Source organism: Nicotiana tomentosiformis, chromosome 2 (genome assembly GCF_000390325.3).
Source record: "Nicotiana tomentosiformis chromosome 2, ASM39032v3, whole genome shotgun sequence".
Taxonomy (NCBI): Eukaryota; Viridiplantae; Streptophyta; class Magnoliopsida; order Solanales; family Solanaceae; genus Nicotiana; species Nicotiana tomentosiformis.
In genome coordinates, this window is record NC_090813.1 from 82341522 (window position 1) to 82363893 (window position 22372).

The window sequence follows — 22372 nt, forward strand, 5'->3', positions numbered from 1 at the left end:
AATGCTTAACAGATGGAGTTTGGGACTTATGCAATTGCTAAAGCTGATGCACCTGGTGTAATCGCACATGCGCACTTTTGGCAGCAAATGCAGCCATGGAGCCGCAGAAGCGGTTTTGGCCCTGTCCAGCTAGGGCCGCAAGTGCGGCGATAGATCTGCAGAAGCGGAAGAGGAGCACAGGTGCGAGCTCGCAGATGCGGCCCTTGTTCGCAGATGCGGACCCGGTTCCCCTTAAGTGACTTTCGCACCTGTGATGGTATTTCCGCAGGTGCGGTTGAAGGCTCGCAGAAGCGAGTTTACTGGGCAGAAAAGAGGAATTCGAGGGTTGATAACCCATTTCGATTTTGGGAGCTTGAGAACTCGGAATTAAGCGATTTTTTGAGGGATTTTCAGAGGAAGCTTTGGGGTAATGATTCCTAACTCGTTTTTGGTTGTATTCCATTAAGCTATAGTTGTTTTCTCCATTTAATTTCGGATTTGGGGTTGAAAATTTGGGAGCTTGGCCGAATTTTGGGATTTTGATCGAGATTTTGGAATCGGATTTGAGTAATTTTGGTATGAGTGAATTCGTGAGTGAATGTGTGTTCATATTTTGTAACTTTTACCTAATTCCGAGAGGTGGTCCCGGGGAGGCTTTTTAGGACGATTTTTGAATTTCTTACTTTAGCTTTGATTTCATTAATTGGATTAATTTCTTATAGTTGTATTTATGGCATGAATTTGATTTTGGCTAGATTTGGGTCATTCAGAGTCGGATATTCGTGGGAAAGGAATTGTTACCGATTGATTGAGTTTGGTTCAAGGTAAGTGACTTGTCTAATCTTTTGTGGGGGGAAATCTGCTTAGGATTTGGTACTGTCGTGATATGTGAGCACCATGTACGTGAGGTGACGAGTACGTACATGTGCTATTTGTTAAAAAACCCGATTTATTTTACTGAGTAGTAACATGTATTTTTCCTTTAATTTGAGTTATATCGTTTAAATGAGTATTAGTCTATTTTCATTCTTAATTGAGCTATTCCAACATGCGTAGTTATCCTAATTAGCCTGATATCGTATGTCTACGTGCTCTAACTTCTTATTTGAACTCTATGAAGCATGCCTAGTTGATTTTTCCTTTTTTTCCCTTGTTCTTTATCAGTCTTAACTGTAGAATTCTTGTTGTTAACTATGGTATTTATCGGTTAAGTTGTGTGTTTACTTTTGTAACTACAAGGCGGTTCCTTGGGAGTTCACTCTTCATATTTACTTTTGAGACTACGAGATGGTTCCTCGAGTGTTCTCCCCGCATATTTACTTTTGAAACTATGATGCGATTCCTCGGGAGTTCTCCATGCATATTTACTTTTAAGACTACGAGGCGGTTCCTCGGGAGTTCTCCCTGCATATTTACTTCTGAGACTATGAGGCAGTTCCTTGGGAGTTCTCCCTACACATTTACTTTTGAGACTACGAGGCGGTTCCTCGGGAGTTCTCCCTGTATATTTACTTTTGAGACTACGAGGCGGTTTCTCGGGAGTTCTTCCTGTATATTTACTTTTGAGACTACGAAGCGGTTCCTCGGGAGTTCTCCCTGTATATTTATTTTAAGACTACGAGACGGTATCTCGGGAGATCCCCTAATGTTTACCCCTGTGTGTTCTGCATTGCTACTTTGCTATGTTCTCTTTGTTTAAATTCTAGTCTCTTATTATATTATACATTCTCCTGCTTTATTTATTATATACCAGTGGGGCTGACCTGACCTCGTCACTACTCGACCGAGGTTACGCTTGGGACTTACTGGGTACCGTTGTGGTGTACTCATGCCACTCTTCTGCACATGTTTTGGTGTGCAGATCCAGATACTACATATGAGTCTCGCTATTAGCTGAGAGTGCTTGCTGTTGTTCAGAGATTTCAAGGTACATCTGGCACGTCCGCAGACCTCGGAGTTCCCCTCTATTCTCTCCTATGACATTTACTTTCCGTACGTTCTTTGTTAGACTTTGGTGTATAGAGATACTAGTTTCCTTCTATAGCTTGTGACTTACGATGTTTCGGGTTCTGGGAAGACTGTGTATTATAAAGTATTGGTTATTGTACATGCCAAGCAGCATTTTTACTAGTTATTCAGTTATCCACTGTTGTTAGTTGCCAAGTTTTACTTTCATTTTTGTTATATTTCCGTAATTTGTTAGGATTACCTAGTTGTGGAGACTAGGTGCCGTCACGAGGTTATACAGAAGGAGTTTGGGTCGTGATAAGTTGGTATCAGAGCTCTAGGTTCATAGGTGTCGTGAGTCACAAGTCGATTTATTAGAGTCTCATGGATCGGTACGGAGATGTCTGTACTTATCTTCGGGAGGCTATGGAACTGTTAGGAAAATTATACTTCTTTGATTCGTTGTCTTGCAAAATTTGTTGACATCAAAATTCTAAACTTCTGTATTCTATTATCTCACAGATGGTGTAGACACGTACATGCGGATCTGATGACCAGGCACCTGCGCCCCCCGCTAGAGCCGTGAGAGGCCGGGACTGGGGCCGGGGTAGAGGCTGAGGACGTCCATGCGGTGCAGCCAGAGCACCCGCATGAGCTTCCACAGATTAGCTCCTAATAGCTTCTCGGGAGTTCTTCCTGACATTTACTTTTGAGACTACGAAGCGGTTCCTCGGGAGTTCTCCCTGTATATTTATTTTGAGACTACGAGACGGTATCTCGGGAGATCCCCTGATGTTTACCCCTGTGTGTTCTGCATTGCTACTTTGCTATGTTCTCTTTGTTTAAATTCTAGTCTCTTATTATATTGTACATTCTCCTGCTTTATTTATTATATACCAGTGGGGCTGACCTGACCTCGTCACTACTCGACCGAGGTTAGGCTTGGGACTTACTGGGTACCGTTGTGGTGTACTCATGCCACTCTTCTGCACATGTTTTGGTGTGCAGATCCAGATACTACATATGAGTCTCGCTATTAGCTGAGAGTGCTTGCTGTTGTTCAGAGATTTCAAGGTACATCTAGCACGTCCGCAGACCTCGGAGTTCCCCTCTATTCTCTCCTATGACATTTACCTTCCGTACGTTCTTTGTTAGACTTTGGTGTATAGAGATACTAGTTTCCTTCTATAGCTTGTGACATACGATGTTTCGGGTTCTGGGAAGACTGTGTATTATAAAGTATTGGTTATTGTACATGCCAAGCAGCAATTTTACTAGTTATTCAGTTATCCACTTTTGTTAGTTGCCAAGTTTTACTTTCATTTTTGTTATATTTCCGCAATTTGTTAGGATTACCTAGTTGTGGAGACTAGGTGCCGTCACGAGGTTATACGGAAGGAGTTTGGGTCGTGATAAGTTGGTATCAGAGCTCTAGGTTCATAGGTGTCGTGAGTCACAAGTCGATTTATTAGAGTCTCATGGATCGGTACGGAGATGTCTGTACTTATCTTCGGGAGGCTATGGAACTGTTAGGAAAATTATACTTCTTTGATTCGTTGTCTTGCAAAATTTGTTGACATCAAAATTCTAAACTTCTGTATTATATTATCTCACAGATGGTGAAGACACGTACATGCGGATCTGATGACCAGGCACCTGCGCCCCCCGCTAGAGCCGCGAGAGGCCGGGACTGGGGCCGGGGTAGAGGCTGAGGATGTCCATGCGGTGCAGCCAGAGCACCCGCACGAGCTGCCACAGATTAGCTCCTAATAGCTTATCGGGAGTTCTTCCTGTACATTTACTTTTGAGACTACGAAGCGGTTCCTCGGGAGTTCTCCCTGTATATTTATTTTGAGACTACGAGACGGTATCTCGGGAGATCCCCTGATGTTTACCCCTGTGTGTTCTGCATTGCTACTTTGCTATGTTCTCTTTGTTTAAATTCTAGTCTCTTATTATATTGTACATTCTCCTGCTTTATTTATTATATACCAGTGGGGCTGACCTGACCTCGTCACTACTCGACCGAGGTTAGGCTTGGCACTTACTGGGTACCGTTGTTGTGTACTCATGCCACTCTTCTGCAAATATTTAGGTGTGCAGATCCAGATACTACATATGAGTCTCGCTATTAGCTGAGAGTGCTTGCTGTTGTTCAGAGATTTCAAGGTACATCTGGCACGTCCGCATACCTCGGAGTTCCCCTCTATTCTCTCCTATGACATTTACCTTCCGTACGTTCTTTGTTAGACTTTGGTGTATAGAGATACTAGTTTCCTTCTATAGCTTGTGACTTACGATGTTTCGGGTTCTGGGAAGACTGTGTATTATAAAGTATTGGTTATTGTACATGCCAAGCAGCATTTTTACTAGTTATTCAGTTATCCACTGTTGTTAGTTGCCAAGTTTTACTTTCATTTTTGTTATATTTCCGTAATTTGTTAGGATTACCTAGTTGTGGAGACTAGGTGTCGTCACGAGGTTATACGGAAGGAGTTTGGGTCGTGATAAGTTGGTATCAGAGCTCTAGGTTCATAGGTGTCGTGAGTCACAAGTCGATTTATTAGAGTCTCATGGATTGGTACGGAGATGTCTGTACTTATCTTCAGGAGGCTATGGAACTGTTAGGAAAATTATACTTCTTTGATTCGCTGTCTTGCAAAATTTGTTGACATCAAAATTCTAAACTTCTGTATTCTATTATCTCACAGATGGTGAAGACACGTACATGCAGATCTGATGACCAGGCACCTGCGCCCCCCGCTAGAGCCGCGAGAGGCCGGGACTGGGGCCGGGGTAGAGGCTGAGGACGTCCATGCGGTGCAGCCAGAGCACCCGCACGAGCTGCCACAGATTAGCTCCTAATAGCTCCAACTGAAGGGCAGACACTTGAGGTACCTGCTGCTGCATCATCTCTCCAGGAGACTCTAGACAGTTTCTGAGCATGTTCAGCACCTTAGCTCAGGCTGGATTTATTCCACTTGCTCCTGCCACATCTCAGCCGGGAGAGGGGCACAGACTCCCGCGGCCTGCATTCATGAGCAGAGGGTCCAGGTTGACCAGGCCCCAAAGTTTATCCTTATGCAGTCGGTAACTCCGGTTCAGCATGGGACTAGGACATCCGCTTCTGAGGCGGAGCAACTAAGACTTGAGAGGTACAAGAAGTACCACCCACCTACCTTCAGTGGATCGGCTACACATGAAACTCAGAGTTTTCTGGAGGAGTGTCATCGTATTCTCCGTACTATGGGCGTACAGGAGAGGGTTCATCGCTTTATTGAAAGACTCCACCCCATCATCAAGATCAGTATGGCCAGGGAGTTGGAGATGGATATCTCTTATCAGCAGGTTATGAGTATTGCCAAGATATTGGAGGGCATGCTTGCCCGGGACAAAGAGGAGAGAGAGGCCCAGAGGTCTCTCTTTATTGAAGGACTCCACCCCAGCAACTCGCCATGGTAGGGGTTATGTAGGTCACCCCATTCATTCAGCTCTTCCAGGCGCCAGTGGTATTCCGGTCCCTTCTAGGCCTCAGGAGCTTTATTATACACTGCAGTATCTAGTGTACCTCTTGCTCGGTGTGCTTTTAGCGGCCAGTCCAGCAGACCTCGCCCGAGATAGTCACATCAGTCACGCTCTCCGAGAGCTTATTTTGAGTGTAGCGACACTTGCCATATGGTGAGGGATTGCGCCAGATTTAGGAGGGGTGCACCTCCACAGACTTCTCAGCCACCACATGCTCCACTGGGTCCTTAGGCTATGATTCCAGCACCAGCTACCGCCCCACCTCCTCAGCCAGCTCGAGGTGGAGGTCGGGGAGGTCGAGGTCGCCCTAGAGGGGGAGGCTAGGACAGATATTATGCTCTTCCATCTCGTACAGAGGCAATTGCTTCCGTCTCTATCATTACAGGTATTGATCTAGTATGTCATAGAGATGCGTCAGTATTATTTGACCCAGGCTCTACATATTCCTATGTGTCCTCTTATTTTTCCCCGTATTTAGGTGTATCTCGAGATTATTTGAGTTCCCCTATTTATGTGTCAACTCATGTGGGAGATTCTCTTATTTTGGACCGCGTGTATCGACCGTGTTTGATTGGTCTTAGTGGTTATCAGACTAGAGCATGGTAGACTTTGATGTTATCTTGGGCATGGACTGGTTGTCTCCCCATTATGCTATTCTTGATTGTCACGCTAAGACCGTGACGCTGGCTATGCCAGGTTTACCGCGATTTGAGTGGAGAGGTACCTTAGAGTATACTCCCATCAGAGTTATTTCATTTCTTAAAGCTCAACGAATGGTTGAGAAGGGGTCTGACACGTATCTAGATTATGTAAGCGATGTTAGTATTGATACCCCTACAGTTGAGTTAGTCCCAATAGTGAGGGACTTTCCTAATGTATTTCTAGTTGATCTTCCGGGCATGCCGCCCGATAGAGATATTGATTTAGGCATTGATTTGTTGCCGGGCACTCAGCCCATCTCTATTCCTCCATATCGCATGTCTCCTCCTGAGTTAAAGGAGTTGAAGGAACAATTACAAGAATTGCTTGATAAGAGCTTCATTCGGCTCAGTGTGTCACCTTGGGGGTGCTCCTGTCTTATTTGTGAAGAAGAAGGATGGTTCTATGCAGATGTGTATTGATTACCGCCAGTTGGACAAAGTTACATTGAAGAACATGTATCCTTTGCCTCGTATTGATGACGTATTTGATCAGTTACATGGTGCCAGGGTATTTTCCAAGATTAACTTACGTTCAGGCTATCATCAGCTGAAGATTCGGGAGCCAAATATCCCGAATACTACTTTCAGGACTCGGTATGGTCACTACGAGTTCCTTGTAATGTCATTTGGGTTGACCAATGACCCAACAACTTTTATGCACTTGATGCACAGTGTGTTCCGGCCTATCTTGAATCATTCGTCATTGTGTTTATAGACGACATTCTGGTGTATTCCCGGACACGTGAGGATCATGAGCAGCAGCTGATGACTATGCTTCAGACCCTGAGAGCAAAGAAGTTATATGCGAAATTTTCAAAGTGTGAATTTTGGCTAGGCTTAATGGCATTCTTGGGTCATGTAGTATCAAGTGATGGGATCCAGGTGGATCCGAAGAAGGTGGAAGCAGTGCGGAGTTTGCCTAGACTATCATCAGCTACAGAGATCCAGAGTTTTCTTGGTTTGGCGGGGTATTACCGTCGTTTTGTAGAGGGATTATCATCTATTGCACCACCTATGACCAGGCTGACACATAAGGGTACTCCATTCAGGTGGACATAATAGTGTGAGAAGATCTTTCATAAGCTTAAGACAACTTTGACTACAAACCCAGTGTTGGTATTACCTACAGGTTTGGGGTCTTATACTGTATATTATGATGCATCGCGGGTTGGTCTCAGTGCGGTGTTGATGCAGGACGGTAGGGTGAATGCCTACGCGTCCAGACAACTGAAGGTGCATGAAAAGAACTATCCTATCCATGACCTTCAAGTTAGCAGATATTGTTCATGCCTTGAAGATTTGGCGGCACTATTTGTACGGTGTTCCTTGTAAGAGTTACACCGATCATCGAAGTTAGCAGTATTTGTTCAAGCAAAAGGATCTTAACTTGCATCAGCGGAGGTGGTTGGAGCTACTTAAGGATTATTATATCATCATTTTGTACCACTCGGGAAAGGCCAATGTGGTGGTCGATACTTTGAGTCGCCGGACGGAGAGTTTGGGGAGTTTAGCATATCTTCCAGTAGCAGAGAGACCCTTAGCATTGTATGTTGAGGCCTTAGCCATCCAGTTCCAGTTTGTGGTCTCTCAGTCTTCTCTTTATGAATATTTCAGGGAGCGTTAGTATGATGACCCCCAACTGCTTGTCCTTAAGGACACGGTTCAGCACGGTGATGCTAATGAGGTCACTATTGGAGATAATGGCGTATTGAGGATGCATGGCAGGCTATGTGTGCCTAATGTAGATGGTTTGCGTGAGTTGATTCTTCAGGAGGCTCAAAGCTCACGGTACTCTATTCATCCGAGTGCCGCGAAGATGTATCAGGACTTGAGGCAACATTACTGGTGGAGGAGGATGAAGAAGAACATAGTGGAGTATGTGGTTCGGTGCCTAAATTGCCAACAGGTGAAGTATGAGCATCATCGATCGGGTGGGTTGCTTGAGAAGTTAGAGATTCCGGAGTGGAAATGGGAGCGAGTCATTATGGATTTCGTTATTGGACTCCCACAGACTCAGCGAAGGTTTGATGCGGTTTGGGTGATTGTGGATAGGATGACCAAGTCAGCTCACTTCATTCCTGTGATGACTACCTCTTCTTCCGAGCAGTTGGCTCGAATTTATATCCGTGAGATCGTGAGGCTTCATGGCATACCAGTATCTATTATCTCTGACCGGGTTACGCAGTTTACATCACGGTTCTGGAGAGTCGTACAACATGAGTTGGGTATTGGAGTGGAGCTGAGCACAGCATTTTACCTCAGACGGACGGACAGTCCGAGTGCACTATTCATATTTTTGAAAACATGCTCCGTACGTGTGTGATGGAGTTTGGAGGGTCATGGGACCAGTTCTTGCCACTTGCGGAATTTTCCTACAACAACAGCTATCAGTCGAGCATCTAGATAGCACCGTATAAGGCTCTGTATGGTAGGCGGTGTCGGTCCCCAATGGGTTAGTTCGAGCCGGGCGAGGCCTGATTATTGGGTACATACTTGATCCTGGATACCCTGGATAAGGTGAAGGTGATTCAGGATCGACTTCGCATAGCCAAGTCTAGACAGAAGAGTTTTGTGGACCGGAAGGTTCGCTAGGTAGCATTCATGGTTAGAGAGCGGGTCTTGCTCCAGGTATCGCCTATGAAGGGCATTATGAGGTTCGTAAAGAAGGGCAAGCTGAGCCCAAGGTACATTGGTCCTTTTGAGGTGTTGCGGCGTGTTGGGGAAGTTGCTTATGAGGTTGCCTTACCTCCCAGACTTACAGGGGTTCATCCGATATTCTACGTTTCTATGCTACGGAAGTATCACGGTGATCCGACTAATGTATTGGATTTCAACTCAGTCCATTTGGACAAGGATCTATCTTATGTTGATCAGCCAGTGGCTATTTTGGATAGGCATGTCAAAAAGCTAAGGTCAAAGAACATTGCTTCAGTAAAGGTTCAAAGGATGGGCCAACCAGTTGAGGAGGCGACTTGGGAGACCGAGCAGTATATGTGCAGTCGTTATCCTTATCTTTTCACCACTTCAGGTATGTCTCTATACTCGTTCGAGGACTAACGATTGTTTTAAGAGGGGGAGGATGTGACGACCCGGCCGGACGTTTTGAGAGTTATAGCCACGATCCTCTATTAACCGCTTCCACCCGTACCTTTTTCTGATATTGTTACTTGCCAGGAGGTTTCATTTTGATTTTTGGAGTGTTTTGGGACACTTAGTCCCTAAACAGAGGTTTAAGCCTTAGGATATGGACCGTAGTTGGAACTATATGAAGACGACTCAGGAATGGAATTCCGTCAGTTTCGTTAGCTCTGTTGTGTAATTTTTGACTTAGGGGCGTGTCCGAATTATGTTTTGGAGGTCTGTAGCTAATTTATGCTTGAAATGGCGAAAGTCAAATTTTTGGAGATTTTGACCGGTGGTTGACTTTTTGATATCGAGGTCAGATTCCAATTTCGGAAGTTGGAGTAGGTCTGTAGGGTTGATTATGACATGTGTGCAAAATTTGGGGTCAATGGTACGTGGTTTGGTTGGTTTCGGCATTGGTTGTCGGATTTGGAAGTTTCAAGTTCTTTAAGTTTGAATCGGAGGATGATTCATGATTTTTGCATTGTTTGATGTGGTTTGACGGATCGACTATGTTCGTATGGTATTTTAGGATTGGCTGGTATATTTGGTTGAGGTCCCGGGGGCCTCGGGTGTGTTTTGAATGCTTAGTAGATTGAGTTTGGGACTTATGCAATTACTGAAGTTGATGCACCTGGTGCAATCGCACATGCACACTTTGGGGCGCAGGTGCGGCACCGCAGATACGGTTATGGAGCCGCAGAAGTGTTTTTGGCCCTGTCCAGTTGGGGCCGCAGGTGCGACGATAGATCCGCAAAAGCAGACACGCAAAAGCGGAAGAGGAGCGCATGTGCGGGCTTGCAAATGCGACCCTTGTTCGCAGATGCAGACCTAGTTTCCCTTAAGTGACTTTTGCACCTGCGATGGTATTTCCACAGGTGCGGTTGAAGGCTCGCAGAAGCGAGTTTACTGGGCAGAAAAGAGGAATTCGAGGGTTGATTACCCATTTCAATTTTGGGAGCTTGGGAGCTCGGAATTAAGCAATTTTTCGAGGGATTTTTAGAGAAGTTTTGGGGTAATGATTCCTAACTCAATTTTGGTTGTATTCCATTAATATATAGTTATTTTATCCATTTAATTTCGAATTTGGGGTTGAAAATTTGGGGAAAAGTTGAGAAAAGTTCTTAGGCCGAATTTTAAGATTTTGATCGAGATTTTGGTATATGATTTGAGTAATTTTGGTATGACTGAACTCGTGAGTGAATGAGTGTTCATATTTTGTGACTTTTACCCGATTCCAAGACGTGGTCCTGGAGAGGCATTTTAGGGTGATTTTCCAATTTCTTGCTTTAGCTTTGATTTCATTAATTAGATTAATTTTTTATAGTTGTATTTATGGTATGAATTTGATTTTGGCTAGATTTGGGCCATTCAGAGTCGGATATTCGTGGAAAAGGCATTGTTACCGATTGATTGAGCTTGGTTCGAGGTAAGTTGCTTGCCTGACCTTGTGTGGAAAAATCTCCTTAGGATTTGGTACTGTCGTGATATGTGAGCGTCGTGTTCGTGAGGTGACGAGTACGTACACGGGCTATTTGTTGAAAAACCCAATTTATTTTACTGAGTAGTAACATAGTTTTTCTTTAATTTGAGTTATATCGTTTAAATGAGTATTAGTCTGTTTTCATTCTTAATTGAGATATTCCAACATGCGTAATTATCCCGATTAGCATGATATCGCACGTCTATGTGTTTGTACTTCTTATTTTGAACTTTGTGAAGCATGCCTAGTTAATTTTTTCTGTTTTTCCTTGTTCTTTATCAGTCTTAACTGTAGAATTCTTGTTGTTAATTATGGTATTTATCGGTTGAGCTGTGTGTTTACTTTTGAGACTACGAGGCGTTTCCTCGGGAGTTCTCCCTGCATATTTACTTTTGAGACTACGTGGCGGTTCCTCGAGAGTTCTCCCTGCACATTTACTTTTGAGACTACGAGCCGGTTTCTCGGCAGTTCTCCTTGTATATTTACTTTTGAGACTACGAGGCGGTTCCTCGGGAGTTCTCCCTGTACATCTACTTTTGAGACTACGAGGCTATTAATCGGAAGTTCTCCCTGTATATTTATTTTGTGAGTACGAGATGGTATCTCGGGAGATCCTCTGTTGTTTACCCCTTTGTGTTCTGCGTTACTACTTTGCTATGTTCTCTTTATTTAAATTCTAGTCTCTTATTCTATTGTACATTTTCCTTCTTTATTTATTATATACCAATGGGTCTGACCTGACCTCGTCACTACTCGACCGAGGTTAGGCTTGGCACTTATTGGGTACCATTGTGGTGTACTCATGCTACTCTTCTGTACATATTTTTGTGTGCAGATCCATGTACTACTTATCACCCTCGCTATTAGCTGAGAGTACTTGATGTTGTACGGAGACTTCAAGGTACATCTGTCGCGTTCACAGACCTCGAAGTCCCCCTCTATTCTCTCCTATGACATTTACCTTCCGTACTTCTTTTGTTAGACTCTGGTGTATATAGATACTAGTTTTCTTCTATAGTTTGTGACGTACGATGTTCCGGGTTTTGGGAAGACTATGTATTATAGAGTATTAGTTATTGTACATGCCGAGCGGTATTGTTACTAGTTATTCAGTTATCCACTGTTGTTGGTTTTCAAGTTTTACTTTCGTTTTTGTTATATTTCCGCAATTTGTTAGGCTTACCTAGTCGTAGAGACTAAGTGCTGTCACAACGTTATACAGAGGGAGTTTGGGTCGTGACAAAATAGTTGATACAATAGATATATGCGGTCCAACAACCCCATTTGAAAAAAATGAAATACTACATAAAAAGTACTCAAGTTGCATTTTGTATGGGCGAGAAACTTCATATCATGCATTTGACTAGGTCAACTACGATAAGGCCTTTGAAGGCAATGACATGTTGACATTGTGATGTGTCAACTCGACCCCGAAAGGTTGGGGTCATGAGAAGAAGATAAATTGTTGCTGAAGTCGAGGTGGCTTAATGAAAAATAAGGATGAGGACGAGTGTTCGTCGTAACGACTAGTTTTAGGATTTACATTTCCTAGAAAATATTCTAGTAAATATTAACTTTATACATCTTTTCTTTCATCATTCTCTCCTGATCTAAGAAGAATCGGAATATTCAACTGCTTATCATTAGCCATCATATTGTCAGAAAGCTCAGTGGAAAATTTTATCATTATCGGTGTGAAATTTGTCTCATTTATTACTGAAATGTCATTTACTATAATTTATTGCTATCTTTTACATTTGCGAGCCATGATTGTTCCATCATTGTTCTAATTTACTCCTATCTTTTTATCTTTTTATTTTACTTTCCCTCCCCTTTAATTCCCTTTGATCCCCCTTTGTTAGAGTGTTGCTCCTTTGATAACTCGAACCCACGACCCTGAGAATGTAGGTGGAAGGTGATGACCATCGAGCAATTCCTCTTGTCAATTTACTTTTATCTAATAGCATGCATTAAATAATCACCATAAAAGCATTAGATCTACTATTGAATATTAATATTAATCACTTTGATTAAACCTCCTTCTCTATAAATCTAATTGTATAAAAACATAGATCTGATTTTTGGTTATACACATATCAGGAAATGGCGACGAGAAAACATGTTTTTCCAAACAGCGAATAATTTGCTTAAACAGAGAACAATTGCAACGAAAAGAGGATTTAATTTAGGAAGTGGTACGAGGATATATTCATTCTTCCGAAAAAGTAGAGTAAAATTTACTTAGTCACTTACTCTTTTGACTTTTGAAAATAAAACCTCTTTTATTACTTTTTGAATATGGCAAAGTATATCCACTATAATATCAAAATCAATTGGCAAAATGAGAAAGCCATTATTGAAAATTTCAAAATATAATTAACCTGCTCAATTATTATGTATTACTAGAAATTCCAAAGTCCTTCAATGTTTTAAAATTTATTTCGATCACTTACAGAACTATTTCTAATTGCCATTTTAGTGACACCCTAAAACGAACGATCAAGGTATATTCAAATATATGAAATGAGATAGAGGAAGTAAAGAACTTTCTCATAATAAACCTCACGCTTTTGGGTTTGTTGGGATACTTGTGATCATATCCCACATTGGCATGAAAATATATTCATAAAATCACTCAATTTTCAAGAAAACATTTTCATGGAAATATTTTCTTTCGTACCAAACACACCCTATAATTTGACCAATTTTCCCATCCTAAATTATCATCGAGTTCTATATAGTTTTCAAAACTGCCTTTTTAGGAGTAAGAACTAAGAACATCAATGAGAACTGAGAAGAAAAAACTACCCCAGTAATATCCAAAGGAAACAAAAAAGGAAAATGAAATGATTGTTGTAATTGATGGACTAATGCATTGAGCTAAAGTTTCTTCACTTTCAATTTAGACCGACAATGCGCATTATCTATGAAGTAATTTCTTTCCTATAACGAAACACTTAGTTGCTAGTGGCTAATGTGTGGGTAAGAAAACAAAAATATCTCTGGACCAGTTGACGTCCATATTAGGCGTGCATCTTCTCTCACGATAGTAGTCATGATATAGACTTTTTCACATTGACTACACGAGTTGAATTTAAATAAAGAAGTAAAGATTTATACACTTAATTTCAACTAATTATTTAGAACTGAGATATAATTATTATTGTTGTATAAATAAATAATATAAGTGTACAAGACGCATTCTCCAATGTGTTATAATGATACACTAGTTCGAATTAAATAAAATATTATTTTGTTTCGAAATTGGTGCGGTGAGATTGTGTTCCTATCTTGTCCTATGTAACACGATTTTGATTTACGTGATCTATTGCGGTGATGCTTGTCAAAAATCATTTATACAAAATGATTATTCTTGTTTTTCATATTTATATATTATTGTCTTCCAATTTAATCTGGTAGCATAAAAATAATTTACGGGCTTAGCACCTAGCAGCAACTTGTTCCTAAATAGTGTCAAAATAGTTAATACAATAGATATCTGCGGTCCAACAACCCCATTTGAAAAAAAAAATGAAATACTACATAAAATGTACTCAAGTTGAGTATTGTATGAGCGAGAAACTTCATATCATGCATTTGACCTGGTCAACGGCGATAAAGCCTTTGAAGGCAATGACATGACGACACTATGATGTGTCAACCCGACCCCGAAAGGTTGGGGTCATGAGAAGAAGATAAATTGTAGTCGAGGTTGCTTAATGAAAAGTAAGGATGAGGACGAGCGTTCATCGTAACGACTAGTTTTTAGATTTAGATTTCCTAGAAAATATTCTAGGAAAATCTCACCATTATAGGGTGAAATTTGTCTCATTTATTATTGAAATGTCATTTACTATCATTTATTGCTATCTTTTATATTTTCAAGCCATGATTGTTCCATCATTGTTCGAATTTACTCCAATCTTTTTTTCTTTTTATTTTACTTTTCCTCCCCTTTGATTCCCTTTGATCCCCTTTGTTAGAGTTGTTGCTCCTTTGATGACTCGAAACCACAACGCTGGGATGTAGGTGGAAGGTGATGATCAAATGTGCAATTCCTCTGGTCAATTTACTCCTATCTAATAGCATGCATTAAATATTCACCATAAAAGCATTAGATCTACTGTTGAATATTAATATTGATCACTTTGATTAAACCTCCTTTTTTATAAATCTAATTGTATAAAAACATAGATCTGATTTTTGGGTTATACACATATCAGGAAATGGCGACGAGAAAACATGTTTTTCCAAACAACGAATAATTTGCTTAAACAGAGAATAATTGCAACGAAAAGAGGATTTAATCTAGGAAGTGTTCATTCTTCCGAAAAAGTAGAGTAAAATTTACTTAGTCACTTACTCTTTTGACTTTTGAAAATAAAACTTCTTTTATTACTTTTTGAATATGGCAAAGTATATCCACTATAATATCAAAATCAATTGACAAAATGAGAAAGCCATTATTGAAATTTTCAAAATATAATTAACCTGCTCAATTATTATGTATTACTAGAAATTTCAAAGTCCTTCAATGTTTTAAAATTTATTTCGATCACTTACAGAACTATTTCTAATTGCCATTTCAGTGACACCCTAAAACGAACGACCAAGGTATATTCAAATATATGAAATGAGATAGAGGAAGTAAAGATCTTTCTCATAATAAACCTCACGCTTTTGCGCTTGTTGGGATACTTGTGATCATATCCCACATTGACATGAAAATATATTCATATATTATAGTAGTATTATTATAGTTTTTTGTCTAATGACATGAACGTGAACTACCCTTGGTATTCAAAACGTTTATTTCAAAAGGCGACCGTAAACGACAAGATGATTCTCTGTCCAATGTAATCCACAACAATTCCTCTTATATTAAACACCCCAATCACGTGGCGACTTTGAAATTAGCGACTCATAACTACTCCTATTCACTAGTGCTGGGAAGAAAAAGATTATGGAATAGTTCCTGTCATTTTACAACCCCAGATTTGAAGTTTACAAGTTTCTAATGTGACCTCAAGTTAGTTTAATAAGCCTATTCACTTTGCTTACCTATTGGCTTAAGTGATTTTTTGTTTTTTTTTGTCCATAATATTCAATTTTTTTAAATATAAAAAAAGAATTATCTTTTTCTTTTTAAAGTTGTCTTTAGAGTAAAGAACCTAAGAGTAGTTTGATATATTTTTAAAGAGCAAATTAAGGTTAATATAGTCAATTTTATTATTAATTAATGTGAAAGGTAAATTTCTTAATATATGTGAAAAAACCAAAAAATCACTTAAAACGTATCGGAGGGAATACTAATTATTGAAAATATATAATCTAAACATTGAAAAGTAATAATTATTGAAAATAAGTATGAAAAAAAAGATAAAAATTTTAAACTTATGATTTGCATTGTAAAACATGTGAAATTAGTCTAAACTTATACTTCCTCTATCTAAAGAAGCTATATTGAATTAAAACTTTTACCAAAAAACTGTAATTCGTAGAAGTTTTGATATAATTTGTAATATGTAAATCTCTTTTAAAATAACTGCAAAAATCAACATCTAAATTCAGTTTAAAATGTGTTAACCTATGTATTGTAAACCGAACTATTATTTCCGAAATGGAGTAAAATGTTAACATTATCCGTTTATGGATACTCGAGATTGAAGGAATCTGAGGCCCATAGATCTACATATTCCACTTTGCTGGCTAAAGTGTACACCACAAAAATAAAAGGTTTTTAACAAATTTTACGGTATGTAAAAATAATTATAGCTGTTATTCAAACATAAAAATATACAATGATTTTACATAAAATATATAAATTAAATGTATATTACACATTATTATGCAAAAAATATCCAATACTGACTATTAATACAGGGGACAACTATACTGCATTGATTTTCTTCATCAAAAGTAATTGCAATTTGCATGTTGCATACTATATTAGTAACGGCGACAAGAAAACATGCTTTTTCTAAACAGGGAATAGTTTCTTATACGATGCCCATGGTTTTGGACTTTTGGTTTCTGGTTAGTTTATTACTTTATTTAGAAAGGATACATAACAATATCCAAGTGGAGGTTATAAAATTAGTAAATATTAAGTAGTCTATTGTGCAATCCAGTTTTACAGGCTAAACTATTGTTTACAAATTGAAAAAAAGAAAAGAAAAGAAAAGGCCAGCTCTTTCATCATAATGACCAAACGATGGTATGCCACACTATTACAATTTACAGATTAATAAGTTTCTGAGAACTTTAATAAATTCATTAATCACCTAATTCGGCTACTTTACCGCGTCGGCAATAATGCTCTAAGATTAAATTATAGGATTAATTAATAACCTAAAGATACATCCATTATTGCTTCAAATGACTTTTCAATATTTTAAAGGCCAATGAGATCCATTTAGTATCTCTATGTGTATATGGAAGTTATGAGCATATTGGCACCTACCAATCTGGAAAATTAAAACTGGATTAATAGATGAATAATAATAATAACTAGATATTACTTTACTAAAGATAATAGATAAATAAGGATTAACTGTGACCCTGCACCCTATTTGTATCATTAGACAATATAATATAGCCTACTGTGACGAGCTAGATATTTTGTTTTTCTAATCTCTTTTTATTTCAAATAATTTTTATTTTAGATTTAGTCCTATTATGACAAATTGCATTGAATAAACAAATTTAAAAAGATTTTTATTTTTCTGAACTCACTCTTTTGGTCTGAAAATAATTAGCAGATCGAAGTAACATGCCAAATTATCCTTCACTTTAATAATTGACACCAAAATTTTATACATTGCCACATCCTTAAAGAAGCTAAATTAAAGGCACTTTCTACATTATGTCTTATTTGAAAATATTCACCAATTTTGTCACTTTTACGGGCTTGTTTGTTCATAGGTGTAGTTGTTAACTGTTAATATTCTTGTATCATTTTTTTCATAGTCAACAAATATGGTGGTAAACGGGCATGTTAATTTGAACTTGACCGTGTTAAAAGTGCATTTGAATAATATTACTAATTATGTATAACTTATAACACAGACTGGTTATGTTTCATACGCGTATAAAACGGATTGGTTTAGAAATTAACTCGTATTAATTCAACAACTAAAAATTTGGAATTAATTTTAAACTCCAGTCGCTAATTTATAGTTAAATTGCTCGTAGCTAACATATTTTTTTACAATCTGATGCAAATATGTCGCTATGTAGGATTAGCGACAGATTTTGTTACTTATATATATAATTTATCCGTCGCTAATTCTTAATTTTTTTTCCGTACCAGTCAAATCAAATTAAATCTGATTAGCGAGAACCTGGAACATTTTAATTCGAATTAAATCGAAGGAAACAAAAGGAAGGCTGAATGCTATTAAATTTTTTAATGTAATCGGACTAATGTTATTAAATCGAATTAAATCAAGACTGATTATCGGACTTAATGTTATTAAATTTTTTTTCTAAGCAGTTCACCTACCACCTTACTTCCAACGTGAAGCTCTAATTGGGTCACTTTGCAATAGATTATAATAGATTTAGTAAATGGATCGCATGAGTCCAGATAAATACAAAAGGAAGGCTGAAATATGCTCTTGTTTCTGTATTCACAGGTATTCAATACCTCATACGTAAGAAGTTTTTGTTTAATTGAAGGGGAAAGCTATATGAGTCTATATATTGCCACCACTTGCCACGAGTTCTTGACATTTGAATAATTTTAGCAATAGAAGAATACTTAAACTAGCAATGTGTGAGATTCAAAATGTAAGCCTGTTGCCTACACGTCCATAGATTAACAGATGCCCACTACTCAATAGGAGAAAAAACAAATCCATAGATTCAATCATATTAAAGCACAAACTAGCGTTAGTGAAAAAAATACCAATATATCGGACTTACATGTGCAGCATATTAAGTAGAAAAAGTATTATTGTAATTATCCTAATCCCTTTCCCACCTCATAAAAATAATTTAAAGCTGCTTTATTGAATTCCAGCTACTTTATGTATATTTTCTTGCAAGTTGTAGGCAAAAATAATTATGAAATAGACATTTGGTGCTGCTTTTAGTCTATATATATAAAAGAACACTTGCAATGACAAGATTCACAGCAAACAAACTCAAGCTCATTCCACTTTGTTACTAAGTCATGGCTACTAATTCCTCTCAGCCATTGTTAGACACTCCCAAAACAAAATCCCCTTCTTCTAAAGCTCTCTATGTTCTTCTCTCCATAGCTGCTATTGTGGGCTCAGTTGGATTAGTTTCAATCTGGGCCATCAATGGCAGTAGCCCATCAACTTCCTTGACAGCCGATGTTTGTGATCAGGCCCATGATCAGCCATCTTGCTTGGCCATGGTGTCTGAGGTTGCACCTGCTGGTTCAATGAACACAAAAACAGTTGATTTGTTACAGATGGTTTTGCATAAATCATCGTTAAAAATCCACGAGACGATCGATTTAGTGAGAAATGTGAACAGTAGAATTAATAATGGCAAGGAGCAAGCAGCTCTAGCAGATTGTCTAGAGTTAATGGATTTGTCAAGGGACAGATTAATGGACTCCATGATGTCACTTGGGAACCTATCATCCCAAGCCCATTTTGATGTCCATACATGGCTAAGTAGCATTCTGACTAACCATGTTACTTGCAAAGATGGGCTAAATGCTCAGGCCCAGTCCATTATGAAGCCCATGTTGAAGGATTTGATAGCAAGGGCAAAGACTTCCTTAGCCTTGATGGTTAAAATGGCACCATCCAATACCATGGATCTTCCATCAGTTACACATGGATTGCCGTCATGGGTTACTTCTAATGATAGAAGGCTTTTGCAACTTTCTGCAAATGCCATAACAGCCAATGTTGTAGTGGCTAAAGATGGTAGCGGAAAATTCAAGACTGTAAAGGAAGCAGTTGCATCTGCTCCAGATAATGGCAAGACTCGTTATGTTATATATGTGAAAAAAGGAATATACAAAGAGAATGTTGAGATTGGGAAAAAGAAGAAAAATGTGATGCTTGTTGGTGATGGTATGGATACTACTATTATCACTGGCAACTTGAATGTTGTCGATGGTGCAACAACCTTCAACTCTGCAACCGTTGGTAAAAAAATCTCCTTTCTCACTACTGTTGGCTTAATTATCTTTTGAAATAATGAAAGGTTTCATTCTAACAAAGAAGTTTGAAATTCAGTAGCCCTTTTGGACGAACTTTTGCGAAAAAGGTTTGTCTGCAAAAAAATAAAGGACGAACGCCTTTGTCAATCGGCGATAACTTATAATGCAATCTTTAACTGTCACCGGAAGCTTTTGGCTAAAGCTATGAAAACTAAAATCCACATTCAGCTAATAAGAGCATAATAATATTGGACTTTTATTGACTTCTTTTTAATTGCAGCTGCTGTTGGGGATGGATTCATAGCCCAAGATCTACAGTTTCAAAACACAGCAGGAGCAGCAAAACACCAAGCAGTAGCACTTCGTGTTGGAGCAGATCAATCAGTCATCAATCGTTGCAAAATAGATGCATTCCAAGACACCCTCTACACTCACAGCCTTCGTCAATTCTATAGAGATTGTTACATCACTGGCACTGTTGATTTCATCTTTGGTAATGCTGCAGTTGTGTTCCAAAACTCGAAAATCGCAGCACGAAAGCCCGGGAGTGGACAAAAGAACATGGTTACAGCTCAAGGTCGTGAAGATCCAAACCAAAATACAGGAACTTCAATCCAAAATTGTGACATTATTGCTAGCTCAGACCTTGCACCAGTGAAAGGGTCGGTTAAGACATATTTGGGTCGTCCATGGAAAGCGTACTCACGAACTGTATTTATGCAGTCCAATATTGGAGACCATATTGACCCAGAAGGTTGGTCAGTATGGGATGGTGATTTTGCATTGAAAACATTATATTATGGTGAGTACATGAACAAAGGACCTGGAGCTGGAACTAGTAAGAGAGTGAAGTGGCCTGGTTATCATGTTTTCAGTGCTTCAGAGGCGACGAAATTCACAGTAAGTCAGCTGATTCAAGGAGGAGTATGGTTGAAATCTACTGGTGTCGCTTACACTGAGGGCTTGTGAGAAACCTGTTTCATTAATTTGCTTATTCATGTACTGCTAGTGAAGTTTTAGTATGTTTTGGTTGCTGGTTGTAAGCTTGTTTCGTAATAATATGCTGCGGAGTTGTCAGGTAAAGGAGTAATCTTGTTTGTTTTTGTGAATAATTGAGAAGACTAATCGAGTTCACAATGAGATGTCTTAAACCGATCAATTTTGTGTCATTTCATTTCATTGAAATGCTGCTCAGAAGTTTTCATCCATACTTCAGTATCACCAGTTTTCTTTATTCTTTTTGGAACCCCCTTCCAGTCATATTCATTGTTTACATTTTTTAGTCATATACACATATAATACATTAATTATACACATAATACATAAATTATACCTCTACGGGTTATTTTTAGTTTAAGTAGTTAGATGAGTGGCTATTTTGGTTAATTGTTCTTACAATTTGTTGTATGTATACTTGTAGTCCACAACTAGGGGTGTACAAACCGAACCGAAAAGTCAAACCAAACCGATTAAAAAATTCGATTAGGTTTGGTACTGAGTAAAAAAATCCGAACCAAAACGATATATAAATATATAATTTTTATATATACTTTTAAGATTTTATATAGAATTTTCTTTAAAAAATGTCAAGAAATATTTGGGATTATGTAGCGTGATATAATATTTAATAGTATATGAATTGCTCAATATTTATTAACCTTTAATAATGGGTTGTATGATCACTTTCACATCAAGTGTTAATGAAATGCGTCAATCTCATTGTTCTTCCATATTAAATTCTTATATCTTTTTCGAATGTGAAGTGATTGTTATTATTTAGGCATCATATTGATTTTTATGTTTAATTACTAAATTTTGTTCACCTTGAAAGTGTACATCAATGAACAATTATTGTCAGACGACTAAAAAAATAACTATTATGTGTTACTAAGAAAATTTTCCCATAAGAATATTTTAATAGATAATATATTTGTTAATTTTTTATATTTTTACTAAACATATATTTACTTATAAAAAAATTGACAAAGTAAGATTGAAATAATATTTAAGTAACAAAAAACCCGAAAAACCAAACAAAACCGAACCAATCCAAACCGATATAGTTGGTTTGGTTTGGTTTTGATAAAAATCGAACCAACCTGATTCATGTACACCTCTATCCACAACTTCCAACAAGGGTTGATACACAATAGGCATTGCAGTCCTAGTCCATTGCAAATGCGCCCTAGGTCTCCTAGTACCAAATATAAGCGCGAAAAATTCATAAATAGCCATTTTTACGCATGGTCAATCAAATATAGGCACATAATCAAAAGTCAACTTTATTTAGCCATTAAATTAGTACGGGAAAGTGTTATTGACTAAATTACCCCTATTCTATTTATAAATTTATGCAACACGACCTCACACTCTGTTTCAGCAGAATCTTGCAGCGTAATCTACAGATTGAAGTAAGCTCTCAATTATTCTTCTGATTCTTCGAATTTTCTACTTTGATATCAATGC

The 22372-nt window shown here is 38.5% G+C and overlaps 1 protein-coding gene across 1 annotated transcript; it reads left to right on the forward strand.

Moving 5' to 3' along the window:
- Positions 1-18883: 18883 nt before the first annotated feature.
- On the forward strand, positions 18884-21065 carry LOC104087068 (pectinesterase-like). The gene is made up of 2 exons (XM_009591460.4): positions 18884-19892; positions 20187-21065. Exons 1-2 carry the CDS (start codon positions 18935-18937, stop codon positions 20873-20875), a joined length of 1647 nt encoding a protein of 548 aa, XP_009589755.2. The 5' UTR covers positions 18884-18934; the 3' UTR covers positions 20876-21065.
- The last annotated feature ends 1307 nt before the right edge of the window (positions 21066-22372 follow it).